The sequence below is a fragment of the Zosterops lateralis genome (assembly GCF_965231275.1).
Source record: "Zosterops lateralis genome assembly, chromosome: 11".
NCBI lineage: Eukaryota > Metazoa > Chordata > Aves > Passeriformes > Zosteropidae > Zosterops > Zosterops lateralis.
The window spans coordinates 14712985-14731591 of record NC_139771.1 but is presented as its reverse complement, the minus strand read 5'-3'; the positions used below and the strand labels follow the sequence as shown (position 1 = coordinate 14731591).

Here is an 18607-nt window from a genome sequence, read left to right as displayed (position 1 = left end):
ACACCGGGCAACCACCGAGAACGGGGTTTGGTTTGGGGTTTTTTTTCGTCCCCTCCTTTCTCCCTCTCCCACAGCCGCTGGTCTCGGCGTTTCCCCGGGTGGAAGCAGCGCTGCCCCTCGGGCAGAGCCCGCTCCGGGGGCGCGGGGCGAGGTTCCCCGGCGCTGAACAAAGCTGCCGGCAGGAGCTTCACTTGGAGCGCATTACCCTCCGCAAGCTTTTACTGAGCAACACTCACAGCTCCGTGAATGAAGCTACTGGAACTAAATGGGTAAAGAAAGGCAAGTCTGGTTACCAAAATTGCATTTCTCATTTCCCATTCAGCGCAGTGAGGCAGGTAGTTATTTACTGCGGCTTCAAGCTACGGTAATTAGTAAAGGAGACTGTAATTTACCTAAAGGAAGGCAATTTTTTCCTTTTATTAATTCACAATAGATTTGTAAAATAATCTTACAGCAGCTGGCTCTGCTTGAATCTGTTTCAAAAGTGTGATGTAAATACTGTCTCACACTATTTTGTTGCTTATTAGGCTTTCTGGTAGGTGATACGACTGAGAGTGAGGGGAAAGAACACCACACATTTATTTTTAAGATCATCATCACAGCGATAAAACTTACGAGAAGAAGTGAGCTTACTTTCTATCTGTTTGCGTTAAAAACAGACCTGCTCAAAGTAAGTCAAATGTAAAAGCTACAACTGGAAGGCTACAAACACAGCGGGTACAGCTTAGCGCGTTTTCAAGAGCTGTTTTAACTGTGTTTAAAAGGAGTAGCAAATTCCCAAATTAAATCACCCTATTTATAGCAAAGACAAAGAGTTTCACACAGCAGGAGGATGTACTAAAGAACTGTTTTCCCCCACCTGTTTCCTTAGCAAGGGTTTAAGTATCTATATCTACATCATGCTAGTAATTGTATATCTGAAGTAATTTAGCTTACACATTACGAAACAATAGGGAGAGTGCAAATAATCGATCCGGGATTCATTACATTTGGATTTTTCATCGGTAAACTTCTGAGATTTTAATCTTCACCCAGCAGATTAATATTTCATATCAGATTCAGAGGAAAATAAACACCATACCTAAGCAAAGCATTTATCACTGGCCTATTTGCTGTTCACACTTGGCTGCAGCAGGCACCAACTTACATCCAACTCATACATACAACACAACACTGAGATCCAAGAGGATCAAAGCTTTATTTCAGCTATAACACAGTATATCCATGGATTATAATCCTTCAGCAAACAGAATATCACAGTAATGAAGACCTTAGCATTACAAATATGTTAAAACAGCTTGCATTTGGGGTGATATTTAAGGTCAAGTTGTATCTGAACACAACTATTAAAATATTATGAAAATTACCATTATGGAGTAAATAATGTTTTCTTTCAGATATAACCTCTAAAAGTACATTCAATTTTAAATTTGGTTTTCTTATTTTTCAGTACCAACAAGCTCAAACTGAGCATCCCCAACCTGCTCTATGAGAATAAAAAAGACAGAAATAAAAACCTATAAACTCAGCCTAAAAATTAGCTCCCAACTTCTATGAAAACGTGACCCTGAATAAATACAATCAAGAGGTCATAGTGTCAGATATGCATCTAAACCAACTATTTCAAACATACCCTCAAATTGAATTAATAGGCTTGTGAAAGATTCTGCAGAGTAAGAAATTTCTTATGCTAGGGAAAAGTAACATGCCTTGCCTTCTGCTTCTGCCCCCACAGCCAGAATTACTGAGAAAATAAAAAGCTTGGGAATGTGATGGTAGAGGTGACAAGATGGGCGAACAGGCTGTGCTCCTGGGGTAGTATTGGGGTTACTCATCTGTGCATTAACCTAGAAAAGTATGAGTAATTAATTCTTCTTGCAAGATAACTCCAAGATTAACTTTCAATCAGGAAAAACCTTTGGGTTTTCCCACTGCTTTTTACTCAATTGCTGTCTCCCACCTTTCAGAAAAGCACAAGAAGCAACAGCCCCATAGGACCACTGCACCTTATGTATACATAAATTGTAACACAAAAGGGCAAGCAACAAGTCAAAACTATAGAGTAAGAAGTTTGAGGTGGTTTTTTGTTGTTGTTGTTTGTGCTTGGTTTTTTGTTGTGGGTTTTTTTTTTTTTTTTTTTTTTTTTTCCTTTGGTTTTTTTGGGGGGTGTGGTGAAGTTTTTGAGAAAAAAATTACAATGAGTAGAAAATTACAGAAAATATATATGATGTAATTTCTATATTTTATATTTATATATATAAGCTTGGGATAAGATGAGGTATAACTACATAGAATCAATGTGTTTGAGGTGAATGCCTTGACTTGGTGAAGAATACCCATTCAAGATCTCATAGAAGACCAATATTAAATCATATCAGTATAAATCACTTTGAGAGATTCTTAAATTTTTTTTAAAGCACACTAAAATTTGCTTTCTCAAATCTGTCTATAAAAAGGCAAGTATCAAGCTAGCCCAGCCATTGTAAAGTAAACTCAACAAATCTAAGCAGAACAGGAGATACCATATAATTATAGTCCCTGCCACTGCATGCCCCAACTCAGCAGACACTTGCTCCTGTACCTTAGTGGCCCTGCTCTGTTGCCCCTGCCTCTATTACTGTGCTATTTTAAAGTCACAGGCAATTGCATTTATTTGCTCCATACCACAGGCCAACACGAAGGCCCTTGCCTCTGAGAACAGTCACCTACACACATTCCTGCTTTAAATGTTTCTCTTCATTCAGTTTTTCCTTTTCTGGACATGTTCCTACATAGTTTTCCTTGAACTAGTTGTCCTATTGCTTCTAAAGTTATGCTGCAGGAAATAAAATTATATTCCCTCCTTGAAGATAATTTCATTTTACCATCAGGCATGCTACGTGAGCACCTAACTGCAGCACAGTAACTACTCCAAGCCTGCTTGCAGGTTGCCAAATTCTCACCCATCCAGCTGCCATGCAGTGTCCACACACCTAGATCTCCTTCCAGGGGAAATCACCAGGGCAAGGAGATAGTGAGCATCTGCATTGTGTCCCGGTGGTGAGGCGGAGTCGGAAGAGATAAGGACCCAGATTATTTGCATGCATAAAGTACTTAGGGGCCCAGATTTTTGTTGAAGTGATTTCCCTTTGGATGCAAAGAACAGAATGAATCTCATTCTTTGTTAGTAACTAACTGCTCATCCATCCCTTCGTTCTGAGCATCATGTAATAGGTTTTCCCTTCTTGTGTGCTCAACCGGTTCCAATTATTTGCTTTTTAAATGTAGCTCTACAACTGTAAGATCCATATACATTCCCACTAAATCAGATTGAAAATCACATTGTGAGTTTACAGAAGAAAATATTACCAAGTTGTCTTTGTGACAGAACACTGAGTAGGTATAAAATTGCAATGGTCTCTATGCCAAGTTTTTTTTAAGCTCTCAGCTTGTAAGATGAAAGCCTAATTTGATATTTTTGTAGTTATATAACAGTTCTAATATTTTGTGACATTTTGTATTGTGACACTATAGATGAAATTGTCATCGGACTGACACCCTTTACTGTTTATTCCTTAATTACAACTGTTAACAACACTGCAGAGAAGCGTGCTAATCTGCCATCACATATTATGAAAACAACGTTATTGTTACAAACACCAACACCCACTCAACAGGATAATTCTAAGATGGCAGTTTCTGCAAAAAGTTATCAGTTTAATGGACACTTCAATAGAAAAAGTTTAAAATGAACTCTTAATATTTCTGTGGAAAATATATAACAATTTTATACTGCACCTCAAGTTTTGATTTTATCGTGTCAGTCATTCTTCATGATGCATAGGGATATGTTTTTTGAATAGTGGAGTCTCTCTATAGGATGAAGACGCATAGCAGAGATAACTATTAGCCTAGTAATATTTGCAATCATTACATTTTCATACCCTCAGACACTGGCAGAGGTACTTTTTTTTTTTTTCTCCTTACTACTTCCAGGTTGAGGGTGGAATGATGTTGTTGCAGGAGAAAACATTTTAAAAAGTATATTCACTCAATTCCAGGTTCTTAATAATAAAAGAAATTAATATTTTCTAGGCTTCTTTTGCTTAGGGAAGATTAATTTTCTGCAAGCCATGTCACACACCAGGAAGGATCTTCTACTGAACTGGCACTTTTAGAAGTTCTGTACCAGTGCATTTTTCATACCTAGTTAGCTCAGTACAATTAAAACTCACTGATACTGCACCTCTGTAGGAGGAAGCTGAGAAGCTGTTCAATGCTGAAAATTTAAATATTATATCCTCAACTTCTGTACATGCTTTGTTCTTGGACAGCCACTGCCAGTTACCTTTCAGTTTGCCTCTTTCAAACTTTTCATGCCTCAGAAAAAGTTCACTTGTAGATTATATCAGCAGAAAGAAAATAGCATGAAGAGCAGCCTAGAAGTAGCAAAAAGCCCTAGAGATTTGTTTGCCCACCCGTTAGACAAGAAATACAATGTAGGCAGAAGGAGGTTGGGAAAAGCTGCCTGGAGTGAGGTGTATGAGTGATGAAAGTGGCAATGACAAAAAAATCAGGGAAAACAAGACGGAGAAATTCAAGTTTGTTCCTTCTACAACTGCTCTCGTGAAGGTTCTTGCACAGATTCCTGGTGCTAAACCAAGGCTACTCTGATGCACAGTCTGCCTTTTCTGCTAACAGTAAATTCTTCCTTTTCCCTCATCCACGAGCAGGCATGCAGCACAGATGACTAAAGTGAAGAAAGATAATGCAAGAATCTGTCTTTACTTATCGCACTTATATGTAGAAGCAGAGCATTAAAAATAACATAAAACTCTTCTCACAATGAAAACCCAATTGCCTTGGTGGAAATCTATAGACCAATGTTGCTCATTCTTTATCCTAAAAGCCCGTTTGAGGATTGCTTCCCTAGTACAGGATAAAAATAAGGATTTGTACACAGTGCAACAATGGAATGAAATTATTCTATATAATTGATTTTAATTTAAATTATTTACATTGCAGTTTAATGGCATGATATTCTGTTGCCCAATCTGGATGATCTTCTCTGCTTAAGTGATAAATCACAAACCAAAATGAAACTAAAATGTTTATTTTTGTGAATCTTCTTCAGGGTAGTTTATGCTCTGCTTTGTAGCTTTCGTTTTCTTAAAGCCAATAGGAACTTCTGCTCTTCCTAAAAGAAACTCTTCCCACTTGGGAAGAGATTCTTTTATTGATGCCCAATAGAGAGTCTGAGAAAGATATAAGAAAAAATAAACAATTTCAAAATATGTGTCAGCCAGTTTAGTCAATATAGAAATCCAATGCATTATTAACTCTTACTTTAAAAGTAAAGCAATTCAGAAAAGAACAACGTACTTAACATATGAAATTTTTAATCTCTTGTATGATACAAAATATCAGCTTGGAAATATTTCATTCTGCAGGACAAACTGTGAAGTGACTGAATGTGCCCTCTTGTGGTAAGCAACACATCAGTTTAGACCTTACAGTACCTTTAAAAAACTATTTTCCATGATTATATACTTTTCCAAGAGCAGCTTTTATGTTTAAGTACGTTACTGGAATTTCACTTTGCAGTGGAAAAAAATATTAGGGATGAAAGCTGCACATTTACCAATGTATGTTTACAGTTCTATACAGAACTATAGCTCAAAATATTTGAGTAAAATTTTAGACTTGAGAACTCACTGATGAAGTAATCATCTCCAGTATTTGGATCACAAATTAAAATAATAATAAAAAGGTGATGTATATTTAGTGTGTGGTCTAGGACAATCATTGTGGATCATCTAATCCTTCCTCTTGCTTTACACTGTGCCTCTGAGTAATAAATTTAACACATTATTCATCTGGTTATTTTGATCATTTATCCTTTTTGTGTTGGTATCCTAAGGATAACTTGTTTGTAGGATTTTGAGGAAAATTTTAAGTGCCAGGTATCATTTTTCCCCACAAAATAACATGAAATAGGAACTGTGCTAAGACAACACCATAATCCATCCACATATGTAAATATTTATTGCCATTGATGTCCATTCAGAAAAATGTAATTCTGCAGTAGAAAACAGTTATGATACATATGTAGTGAGCCTTTTTCTTTTACTTAAGTATATAATGAAGGAGAAGTGCAGCATAAAACTGAAGATCTCCCTGCAAAGTATTAGATTCCTGGCTAATCATTTTGATCCTTACATGTAACTCAGATATAACTATGGCTCTTGCAGGTTTACAAAAATATTTTCTTCAACAGATTTACTCAAAGAATCTTTTCTGACAAGCATATGTGCTGTCACACAAAACTACTCCGACTCAGCAAGCTGGGGATCCATTATAGCCATAACTTTCAGAGTATATTAATACAGACACATATATGGCTGAGTGAAATATGCTCAGAAGTGTTTTGGAACAAAGCATGCACAAGAATTTTGTACCATGAAAGAAAGTTTTCTTTTCCCACTATTTATAGCACACTTCTCTAGAAGCATAAAAAAAAAAAAAGCTGAAATAGGATCTTCTCCTTCAAATAGTAACTCTGTTCTCTCCAAAATTCCACCACTGCTGCAGAGTGCAGACATTCTGCAGCCACCAGCAATCGCTCTGCAGCCTCCAATTTGTGCAGCTTCACACCTACCACGGGACTAACTGACCCAAACAACTCTAGTGCTGTCTCCAAAGCCACTGAAGAGTCTAAAACTTCTAAAACTACAGCCAAAATAGGTTGAATGTTTAATATTAGAAGGTTGGCATCTTCCCTAGCATCATTCAAAACGTACAGGTATGCAGGAAAGAATGTACCCTTTTGCCTGAAAATGTCTAAAAATCCTGAAAAAGCCACTGAAGGGGCACACCCAGCGTGCACCCTGTCACAGTCACAGTCGGCTATTTACAAGATGCAATGACAGATGAAAACTTTGAACAGTAACCAGAACAAGAAGTGATGCCTCTCCTTTAAGTAATAGCCTAAGCATGCCAACACATGCCCAGCAGGTGTGAAGCTGAGGTACAGTGCACCTCTCTTCACAGCTGACAGCGCTGACACCTGGCCCTGTGCCCTGCTCTGACAGAGCCCGGCGCCCAAACCAGCATGGGACACTCTGCTCCTGTGCCTTTGGGAGCCAAGTCACCACAAACCACTGGGGCAAGAAACAGATGGGAGTCTGCTCAAAATTTTTATCTTGAAGTAATGCTGTAGGGACTGCAGGTTGAGAAGGAAAAAAAAAAAAGAACTGAATGTTCCTGCTGCAGTACTTTTCATAAGCTTCCATACAACTCTAAAATAATTGATGTGAAATTTTCTCTGTTCGTGCTGATAAACTGTTGACCCTGAAATGTAAAGATGACAGTCTGTGGTAAACTGAGAATGGGATAACCATATAAAACAAACTAAATAGCTCTGACATAGTAAACACAGTAATTTTCTGCTATTCACAATATTAATTTTTTATATTTGACTTTATTTTTAAATAGAATTTGTATAGATCTGAAAGCTGATAAATGTTTCCACCAGAATGCTCCAGAATCTAGGGACCTTGTCCCAGAGTTTAGGTTCAGCTTGCTACACAGTACACAGGCCTTTGGCTATACCAGTCACTGGATTTTAAAATCAATTATTTTCACTTTAAGAGCATGCTTCAGGGGAAAAAAAAAAAAGCGCAAAATTTGGTAAACAGCAAATGAAAACAAATGAAAAGACAAGAGTTCGAGGACTTACTTCTAACTTAACAGTATCAGGATGTGGAAGTAAACACATTCTTTCTTGCAGCCTTTTTTCTGCTGCTTCTATATCCTAAAACACAAGCAAAGTACATTTTAAAAACAAGCACTTAGAATTTTAAAAGGAAAATACACATATAAAGACATTTAAAATAACTAAATAAACCCATTACAGCTAAACAGCATTTAAAAATTAACACTGAAGTTCAAATATAAGTTTAGTCATTCTGAAATACAACTTGTACTACTTAGACTAATACCCTACAGCTGCAAAATATGTTTGCTGCACCTTTTTCATACATTTCACAACCAAATAAGACTTCTGCTGTAAACACTGCTATTCTCTCTGGACACCAGGGTAAATTAGCTACATTCTGTGGTATAAAATTTAAGGAAATAGAGGGGAATTGAACATCTTTTCCTGGGCTGCATAAGACTGAAGTATGTATTCTAGCTACTGTAACTGTAAAGTAACTAGGCAAATTATGTGCAAGATCTTTACTTCTCAAGACAAAGATGACTTGCTAATATGCATGCATAACATGTGCACATAAATGTAGAGCTGCAGCAAGCTGTTCACCAGACAAGCTTGGATGACAATGCACCTCACATAGTTTTCTTACAAAAAAAAAATCAGTATTTGGGTTTCTGCTGGTCCAGTGGATGCATGCTGGATTCACAGAGGCCCAAATAAATCTTTTAAAAAAGAAACAATCAAAAAAAAAAAAAAATCAACAGCAACAAACAAGTCAAAGCATGCCCCCAAACTAACCACCCTCCCCCTTTAAAGTTCTGACCTGTTCTTGTGGGCTTAGTTCCATACCCAAACATTGAGGAGATTGAGTGGTGGGCAGATGAAGAGAGACAGAAAGGGACGTGGGAGTGGGGTGTGAAGAAGCCAAAGCTGAACAGAGTGGAGGGGGAAAGAAAGTATAGCAGATGGCAGAGTTGGGAGCAGAGAGCGGGTGTGAAGAGTACAACAGAAAAACTAAATGAGAGAGGAAATTCCCCAAAGGGACTTCCCAAATATTCACCACCACTGCTGCTGAAAAGAAGAGTGAGATTCTGGAGGAGCATATCCACAAGAGAGACCAAACATGATTACTTGTATTGAATAATAGCCAGTCTGAATACATCAATAAGTAAACAGTGTTCAACTCAAGTTTAGTTCAGTAGAGTATGATTAATAAAAGCAAAAAACCAGCCTTGCTGAAGTTCAACTTAGTGACACGCATACAGTCAGATTGTTCAATTTAGTGCTCATTTTAATTTCATTATTTCCTTTTACAATGTTCTCTTGTATATAATTACAAACCTAATCCAAGCAAAATTGTTCCTCCCTTTTCTACAGCAAAATCCATACCACTGCAGGAAGCTAAAGGAGTCTGAGAAAGAGTAAACTAATTTTCAGATTTATCCAAATTCTCAAATGGCTGCCTCTTCTCAGGTAAGAAAAAACTGATGGGATAAACATATAGAGGAAACAGGAAAAGGGACATAGGCCATTTGAAATCACAGTGCCAAAATAACAGAGGCCAACACAGATTTAAGTGACTTAAGCAAGGAATTTCTTTGAGATACACACAAACAGCACCAAAAGAAGCTTGCACCAGCATGGTTCAGGCCAGGTCTGGAGAAGTTACCACCATAACAAACCATACTGAATAAAGGATCATTCAGTAATGTTCACCTCTTATTCTTCCATTGGATTCTCCTCCTTTCTGATTCCTTCTTCCTAATTACTGTAGGAATTTTAACAGGAAGGAAGAAGAATATCAATCATTATTTCTTTATGGACTCAGCCAAGTAACTGGAATGTTTATGGTGATAGGAAATGAATGTCTTTCAGGCAAGAAAGGAGACAGCAGTTGTGCATATATGCTTAGTAGAGAAGGTCACTTTGGCATAGCCTAGATATTGGATGTGTCTTTTCATTGCTCACTCCAGTTTGTGTTGTGCAGTCTATTGTCATTCAGAATACTGATTTAATGACAGACAGTGAAGGAAATTTTTGCTGGAAGGTGTAGTATGCTTTAGAAAATAACTGTAACTACAAAAAGATTAGATGGCACTTCTTGTGTGTCTCCACAACTGGTTAGCTTTGTAGGAAAAATAAATCCCTGTCATCAATATAAAAATAAATACATCAGCACTATAAAATTCCTTGGAAAAAAACCAGCTAATCTAATATGTCACAGTACTGAAAAAAAAGAGAGCATCTTACAGTACTTCCCCTAAAACCACAAGGACTGGAACAAAAACAATTCAAGACCCTTCCCCAGAGGTAAAATGGAATGCATGACACATGCATTGCTTTTAGGGGACCAAATTCAGCTGTCACTTATATTGATATCAGTCTGGCACAATCACACTTAAATAATTCTGGAATTGCATGCCCGGGAAGGAAAGCAAATTTGTTTTAAATTACCTTTCCAGTACTAATTACTATATAGCATACTCTTTCTTTTCTATTTCATGTTACAAGCTGTTGCACAGTAATACATATTTCTAAACACGAGAAATATCACTGAGAAACAAATGTCATAAATTAGATTACAAATACTAGTCTAATTTCTGCTTTTATTACGACAACATTATATAAGCACCAAATGATACAGATTTCCCTAATCTGCAGTCTCCCTCTAAAGACATTGAGGGAAATACTCTGATAATTATGCTAAAATGCTGAACAAATGCTTGTAATGTCAAAATTTCAATTAAAGAACAAAAAAAAGAAGGTTAGTTCCTTGCTTCCTACTGATTAGAATTTAAATTAATTTTGAAATCTTTCCTGTGCATAAATTCCAACTTTAGCACAGAGAAAGAAAAATGGCTTTTGCTATGATCTATTACTGAAAACAACTGATTTTGCTTACATGCAGAAAAACAGAAATGCAAATAAAAAAATAACACTTCGTCATGTCCATGTATTTTTGAGTAGGCCAAATCAACAACTCTCCACATGGTAACTGTGAAATGTACAGTGCCTGGTATCAGGAACAATATTCTGAAGCTGGCACATTAATCAGTCTTGTTTTCAAGCTTCTCATATATTATGCTGCATAGATTTTTTTTTTCCTGTTTTCTTCTGTTATCAAAAAGCATCTGCAGGAGTGCATGCTTGTTAAAACTAGGGTAAAATTAATAGATTTAAATTGATTTATGCTATTTTATCCTGCAACAGAATTTGTTTTGGTACATATGTTTTTGCTTTTTTTCTGTACAAACACCAACATTTTTGACACTTGAAAGGAACAATTTTGAGGATGTGACAGAAGATAGCAAATATCTGTTTAACTGCAGAAATATTTACACTCTGTATATGTCTGAGCTATTGTTACCATTTCCAATATAATAAAGCTTTCAGGATGGAGAAATATACTCCGCAATTATTTTTGTTTGCCTGCGTATGTAACCTGAGAATGCATTCATAAACATGTAATTTATAAAACCCTATATTTACAAAGTAAAAATCTAACCTAAAATGCCTGTGGAAATTGGGAGTCATAATGGCTGAAACTGCTAAACCAACAGAGTAAGAGCTATGGAAAAAACATCCAAACCATCTATTTGTCCTCAGCCTCTCACTGAAGCATCTACACTTATACCAAATAAAAAGGAGCTTGATTGCCCCTGTCCAGAATGCACCAGTTCACCAGCCCAAGTTGAAAAATCTGAAAAATCTTCTTTGTCACAGAATAGTTAAGAAGGCATTCCTGGCTAACTGTTCCCCTTGTCTGCCCCTCTCTAAAATAAACCTCCCGTTTAAATACAAACTCTAACGCAACAGAATTATACCCACTCAAAATGTGAAATGTCAAATTTAAAATGTTCACATTTTAAATCTGAACCAGGCTCTGCCAGAGAAAAAAAAAAAAAAACCCAAAGAAATTCTGGTGACACAAATTCATCTTGTAATTTTCTAGAGTAAAACTTACTTTTTCAAGAAACACAATACAAGCATTATTAGCCCTTAATAACTAGGAGCTTAAAGAAAAGGCACAGGAGGTTCAGTTTTCTTAAAGGAAAGGCAGAGGAGGTTCAGTTTTCAGCCTCCTGAAAAACCTACACACATTTTTCAAATGCATCATGTCAGTGGTCAAGTGCATTTATTCAAACTCAGATGCCTGAACCAGGGGTTCCAGAGGAGCCTTTCCAGACCCTGCCATCAAACTTAGATCTTTTTAATTGCCTAGGAAACAAATCTTCCTTAAATATGACAACAGGTATGTAGAACAGCTATGAGCATTATTAATGGTGTCACCCCTGTGAAGAGCCAGAAACACCAAACACTGCTTTTACAGACTTGCATGTAAAATGCCTGAAGTCACTCTACACCTCTTCAGAGAAAAATATTAAACTGAGAACCTCTTCCACAACTTAACACAACCACAGCAGGAGAAGTTCCTACCCTTGGCCCAAAGCACTCTAGCCTGGTCAGCCCATTTCCAAACATACACCCATGTCTTGAATCAAAGCATAGAGGGCTGTGAGTCCTGACAGACCCCTGAGTTCTCTCAGGCAGACATGTACTAGCATGTGTTACATCTCTCCGTGTGCTTAAAAAAAAAATAAAAATACATAGTAGCAGCTGCCACCTCGAGGTTTTTATAAGAAGGGCACGGGAAATAGGTAGTGATGCCATCGGATAATAAAGACTTGTCATTTAATACTTTTTGGGCAAGTTCCAGGAAAGGGAACCATACAGAAGAGAATTCAAATGACAACTATAGAGCAAACACTTTTTTTTTTTTTTTTTTTAATTATCTAAGCTACATAACCGTGACATTTTGATGTGGTTCCTGGTAGTTGCAGAAACTTACATTTAAAAGTGCTGCATTCCTTTTACGAGCTGCATCAGCTGCTTGAGTTTGCCATGTCTTTTTAGTCTTTTTGTCTCTTAGATAAGTCTCCATCTGCTGTAGCAGCTCTGATCTCTGAGACAGTCTACAAAGGAAAACATTTTGCTAAGTGGGTAGAACATTTTGCTCAGGAGCTAGAAAATAACCTTTTTACCTTACCCAGTTTTCTCAAAACTATGGGGCTAATTAAGCCGGCTGCGGGGTGGGTGTGCTGGGGGAGAGAAAAGGTACAAGGCAGGCATCACCTGCTGTGCTTGTACCAAGCTATAATGTTGCAACCAGCACTCCTCAAATGCTGAGGTGTTTAGAAACACTGAATCTCCCACAAGAAGTAAAGACAGGGTGGGTTGGGGTGACTCGATCATTACTACACTTGCTCATTGGCACCTACTGTTGTTACAAGAAAAGCAAGTTTTCCTGAATCACTACTGTACTTGCCTCACAATTTGAGTTTAGAGGGCAACAAAGAAGCAATTCTATAATTGAGGCATTGAGTGAGAGAATCCAATTACCTTCCCCAAATTGGACTTAAACGGTGACAGGTTAACAATGGAGATCTTAAACCAGTACCACACCATTGGAAGTCAAAAACCTCATCAACCTAAATACCCTTTAACGGCAGGCAAGGATGCTAATTCCCATGGTTCCTGAAGGAAGAGTGCCACCTCCTGGAACTCCAGCCCATTGCTAGAACAGCACTGTGCTGAGCAGAGCTCAGATTCACCGGCACCGAGGGTCGTGGGCAGGGAGGGAGAATATCACAAGACCCAACACAAACTGCTGCGAGGCAGAGCACAAATACTCACATCTCCTCATGTCTTCTAGCAAGGTGAACCTCCTGAGCCAAACAGGATGACATCTTCAGTTGTTTGCCCCCATTTTGTACTCTATAAAAGGAAAACCAAGTGAAATTAAAATCTTCTGAAGATGTACATTAACATACACTTTCCAGTATAAAACAATTCTGGTTAAAAAGCTGCCCACGTTATATCTATATGTCAGCTATCTACACAAAACTTGTCACAAGGCATTGCTACAATATGCTTCGAATACATTCACACTACTAATGTTCACAATATGTTTTAGAAGAATGCTACTGTATTCTAATAATTTATGAAAACCAAATATTTTTCAGTTCCAGATTCAGCACTGAGTTTTCTCGAGTTTCAGATGCTCACAAACACACTCTGTGCTTACATAAATTGTCTATTACTGTTTACATTACTGATTTCTGGCTTTTATCACGTTACACTGAACACAGTTACCCTTGTAAACTACTTCTTACAGATACAGTGACCTGCTCATAGGAAACTATGTTTATATTATCTAAAACTTACTAGTTTCTTTTCTGAGCTATTAAGGACATCAAGTGCCCACTGATGCAAATAAAGATCCTATAGCACTTCTCAGAAGACTGAAAATGTTTTGGCTATTTTTTTTTTCACTTCAGAGGTGACTGCATTATCGTTCATGTTCATGTCTAAGGGTGGGAGAACTAAAAAAACTCATCGAGATAACATTAGTTAAGGCCTCCTCACTACCACATGTCACACCTATCTCTGAAAGCAGCGATTTACACGTGGTCTCTGCTGACGCTGGGGGAAATCTTCTAGGGATGTATGTTCTACTACACTCTGAAAACACTTCTGTCCACCTGTTGCTAATGCTTCACCTTGTTTAACACGGAGCACACCGCAATGGGCTCCTTCCTTCCGTCGGGGCACCTCGTGCTCTTTGTGACACACCTTTACCAGGAGAAGCCAGAGCACGTACCTCCTGTCTTTAAGGGCGCCTATAGCTTACAACCGGAGCAATAAACCAGCACCACAGTGAGTGACAAACCGGCACCAGCCTGAGCATCCTCCGCCCGCTGCACCGCAGGGCAACCGCTGCCCTGGGGGGACGCCAAGGCCTAAGGCAGCCCGGGATGAACCTCCGCGGGCAGTCCCCGGATCTGTACCGCCTCAGAGAAGCCCCTCGGGGCGAGGACAGTATCCCCACTCCAGGACTCGCGGCCGCCCCGCCTCAGGCCGCGGCCCGAACAGCGCGGGAACGCCGCGGCCGCAGCGGGGCCGCGCACCGCCTGCGCCCTACCATTGGGAAAGAGAGGGGGAAGGGATGGATTTACGATCTCGTTGAAAGGTACCATCCCGCATGTTTACGGGAGAATAAGTCAGGAAATAACAATAAAATACCAAATACACTAGCTAGTTTACCTTTAGCCTCTCCGGCTTCGAAAAGGAAAGCAACCACCCGCACCGGTCTCCGGGACGTCTTAAAACACCCCCCGCCCCCGCTGCCATGGAGACGGCCGGAAAGGTGGAGCCGAGCCGTCGCTTCGGTGGGCGGGATCAGGCGGGGGCGGGAACGGGCTCCGCCCTGGGATTGGAGGAGCGAGAGGGCGCGGGGCCAATCAGAACCCGGGGCGGGAGCGCGGGAGCGCTGAGGGACGGGCGCGGGGAGAGGCGACAGGGGTTAGTGGGCGGTGCGTGCCCGCGCTCACCCTCAGAGCTCCCAGCCCGGAGACCTGGGAGCTCCTGTCAGGGTCTGCGTTTAAAATAAGTGTTCCTCCCTCCATGTCCGAGCGGCAGAGCGCCCGGCAGCACCAGCCCGGTTCTCCACATGGCTTCCAAACCTGGTGTGATCCTGCCCGTGTGTCAGAGCTGTGTTCCTTCCCGGCCTCAGAGCTGAGGAGTTGCTGAGGCGAATCCAGTCCTTTAAACGCAAACTTACATCAAAATATACTCTAAATAAAAAAGCACAATTAACCTACTTTTTTTTTTTTTTTTTTTTTTTTTTGTAAATGTTTTGTCTTTCACAGAAAACACCAAAAAATTCCAAGCTAGATAAAGCTGAAAAATATTTCTTTTATCAATTTCATTCGTGCCAATAGATTTATGCACATGTGCAGCTGCAGTTCTCTAAAAGCTGCTCTGAAAGTGCTTGTCTTTCTCTCTAAGCATTATTTCATCCTGGTTTAAGACGCCTCATCACAAGCCTTTCTTACTGCTGATCAGAAGTTTTCTTGTGTTTTTTCATCTCTTTATATTTTCTAATTTTTTCCTATTTTATATTTCTGCAACAAATTTGCATTAATTCGCTTCATGACATGAGTAGAAATTCTTTAATGTAGTTGTCAACTTACCCTTGCTTACTGTAGCAGTCAGGATAAACTGTACTTTAAAAGTTATTTTAATTTCTTTTTATCGTTGTTATTTAAAGATAAGACTTTCCAATAAAGGCCATGGAAGGGTAGGAGTCAGTCTTCATTTCTAACGGTGTGAAAAGAATTGTTATGGTCACACTAAATGTAACAGAAAGCCCAAGTGTTTTGCGTATTTTACTTTGAGCTCTGCCTGCTCTCTGTAATGCAATCTTTCTTTCTTTCTTCGTAGCATTTAATGAATTTCAGGAAGAAAAGAGACAAACTGAAGTTTGGTTTACATAGACCTTTATAGATGCCATTTGTGAGGAGAATGCCAAGAGCATTTCAGTTAAGTTACAGATACCATCACTTGTTCAGTGTTGTGGAAACAGAGACAGGATGGAAGCCGTAATTTTCTAATGGCTGGCTGGTGTGACAGTGGGTGAAGTTCATAGCTACTGAGCTATAAACTCTTATTTTAACCTAGATTGGGTCTGAAGTTGCCAAGAATATAAGATTTAAACTTATTGGGAAAAAAAATAAATTGTGCTGGCAATATCCAGAAGTCCCCATGTGCTGGTTTGGGCTGGGGTGGGATTAATTTTCTTCACAGTATCTGATCTTGGGGCTGTGTTTGGAATTTGTGCTGGAAACAGAGCTGATAACTCAGGGATGTTTTTATTTCTGCTGGTCAGGGTTTATACAGAGTCAAGGCCTTTTCTGCTTCTACCCCATCTTGTGGGATGATGGGAGGTGATGGGAGTGGTACAGCCAGGACAGCTGATCCCAGCCGATCCAGGTGACATTCCAGACTGATCCAGGTGACATTCCAGACCGGATGGTGTCATAGTCAGCGAATAGAGCTGGGGGAGGAAGTCGTGTATGTGGGAAAAGGCTTTCTCCTGTGTATCTGATTGCACTGGCACCTCACTGTGGTGTGTCCTACATGTGTGTTATGTCATGTGTGCCCCTGCCTGAGCTTCCAGTTATGTTATGGATTTTTCAGGAAAAAAACACCATTAATAATTTTTATAAAAAGCCTTTTTTTTCCCACCCAGATTCTGTCTCCATTAGATACTTCTATCTTTATGTGAGTTTACTGTTGGATCACTGCTATAAAAATTTGAAAAACTAGGTATCTGCCAGTGGGATCCTGAGATCTGTATTTACTGTCCATATGGATTAAGGACTTAATGTTAGCACTGAAATGGGAACATTGTGACCTTTACTCTTTTTTAATCCTGCAACTTGATTTTGCGCTGAAAACTTTGAGGGTTTTCTGAGTGAAATTGGTGGATAGGGACACTAGGTGGCACTTAAATACAGCGAACGGAGATTTTTGTCTCTCAACACACAAAAACAGTCTAACACATCCTGTTCTAACATGCAGTTAATTATATCCTCAAAATGATGTCTTGGATTGATATTACTAAACAAACATATAAAAAATGTAATTACAGACAACTGAAAAAAAATATTGTGGGCTTATAATTGCAAGATATGTTTTTTGCTTGTAATATGCCACACACCTGTGCGTAGTTTATATAGATAGTATTTTATTTTGTCATTTTTACTAACATTTAGGATGGCATGATTTAGCTTTATGTGCGTTTATTTACTGCAACCAATTTTTGCCATATGTCAGTTTTTAAAAAAGGAAATGTTTTTATATATTGGGATTGCAAGACACCAGTATTTCAAAGGGAAAACTGTAAGAAAGGAGTTTTCTTATATGAAACCATTTCAAAACTTTTTAAAAGAAATGAAGAATATTTTAGAGGTTTTTTTTCCTTTGCTTTCCACTTCTTCCTTTCCTTACCTTTTGGAGGTACTGAATATCCACTTTGAGATCTATCTGCTCATAAACATTTGTTGAGTGATATCATTGGTAAAATGCAGCAGGCCTACGGGACATTCTGAGAGCTGTGAAATCGCATCAGAGAGAGCAGCTTGTGGCCATCACCTTGGCTTATGGCAGTTTTCCTATCAGCTGCAGGGGCTGTCGGCAGCATTTCAATCAACTGCACCAGTCCTCTGCAAAGCTGCTTTAAGTTACTACAGGCTAAAAGGCAAAGGCTTGCAAAGAAATGCCCTCCCAGAGCAGGAGTGAGTTAATAAAATGTCAAACTTAGGAGGGTAAAAAATAGGCTTCTAATTCCTCTTTCACATTCCAATATTTAGAGACTAGCTCTCAATCTTTCTGTTGGCAGGTCCCCTACTCTTCTCTGTCCTGTGTTACAGATTGTTGTCTTCTCTGCAGTAGTGATATTAGGGCTGAGATGAAGCTCATAAATGATAGGACAACTCAGCAACTCATTCCTGTATTTCTGTTTTGGGTTTTTTTGGTAGCTAAAGGTGTGTGTTTGGTGTGGGAAACACTGGTGCACATGTGGAAGTCACGTGTTGTTGAAAAAAAATGCCCAACACGTTACTCTATGCTTAGACAAACTAATGTCATATGTGTATGTTGTTGGACCTGTTTAAGGTAAACCAGAACCCAAACAGCACACCAGGATGGGCTCAGCAACCATCAGCTGGTGTAAAAATAGTCCAATCTAGAGACGACTGGGCCAAATTTAGAAGAGTTGGAAGACCTGTGTGAAGAGGAAGAACCAAGAGCTGTGTGTGTATGAGGGCACAGAAGCGGTGGAACTCCAGCTGCCTTGTGTGCCTGTCAAAATGTGGTATAAAACCGTGCATCAGGCCAGGCCAGACTCTGTCCAGTGTCAAAGAAAAAAATACTGTTCTTGATAAAAAGACGTTAACAAGACAATATTTTCTCCATGCTTCAAGAAGGGATAGAAACCTGATAAATAGAACAAATATAAGAAAATCAGTATTCAGCTGCAAAATTTTTTTTTTTCCTTTTTCTTTTTTTTTT

At 39.0% G+C, this 18607-nt stretch overlaps 1 protein-coding gene across 3 annotated transcripts; it reads right to left on the bottom strand.

Annotated features, from left to right (window-relative positions):
• Window positions 1-1180: 1180 nt before the first annotated feature.
• On the bottom strand, window positions 1181-14890 carry CEP15 (centrosomal protein 15). Of its 3 annotated transcripts, none has more exons than XM_083869256.1 (5): window positions 14798-14890; window positions 13388-13468; window positions 12543-12666; window positions 7718-7792; window positions 1181-5234 (listed from the first exon to the last, which is right to left on the bottom strand). In XM_083869256.1, the coding sequence occupies exons 2-5, from the start codon at window positions 13438-13440 to the stop codon at window positions 5091-5093; spliced, it is 396 nt and encodes a 131-aa protein (XP_083725382.1). In that variant the 5' UTR covers window positions 13441-13468; window positions 14798-14890; the 3' UTR covers window positions 1181-5090. The 3 variants fall into 3 exon arrangements, with proteins under 3 accessions (XP_083725382.1, XP_083725383.1, XP_083725384.1); XM_083869257.1 differs by lacking the exon at window positions 14798-14890 and adding an exon at window positions 14355-14637; XM_083869258.1 differs by lacking the exon at window positions 14798-14890 and adding an exon at window positions 14254-14360.
• Window positions 14891-18607: the final 3717 nt, after the last annotated feature.

Excerpts from the sequence above, each read along its gene's own strand:
- CEP15 (XM_083869256.1), bottom strand. The coding sequence starts at position 13,440 with ATGTCATCCTGTTTGGCTCAGGAGGTTCACCTTGCTAGAAGACATGAG. Across the intron at positions 12,667-13,387 it reads GCTAGAAGACATGAGGAGAT|ACTGTCTCAGAGATCAGAGC; the intron begins GTGAGTATTTGT and ends TTTCCTTTGTAG. Across the intron at positions 5,235-7,717 it reads CTGATACTGTTAAGTTAGAA|ACTCTCTATTGGGCATCAAT; the intron begins GTAAGTCCTCGA and ends TATCTTTCTCAG.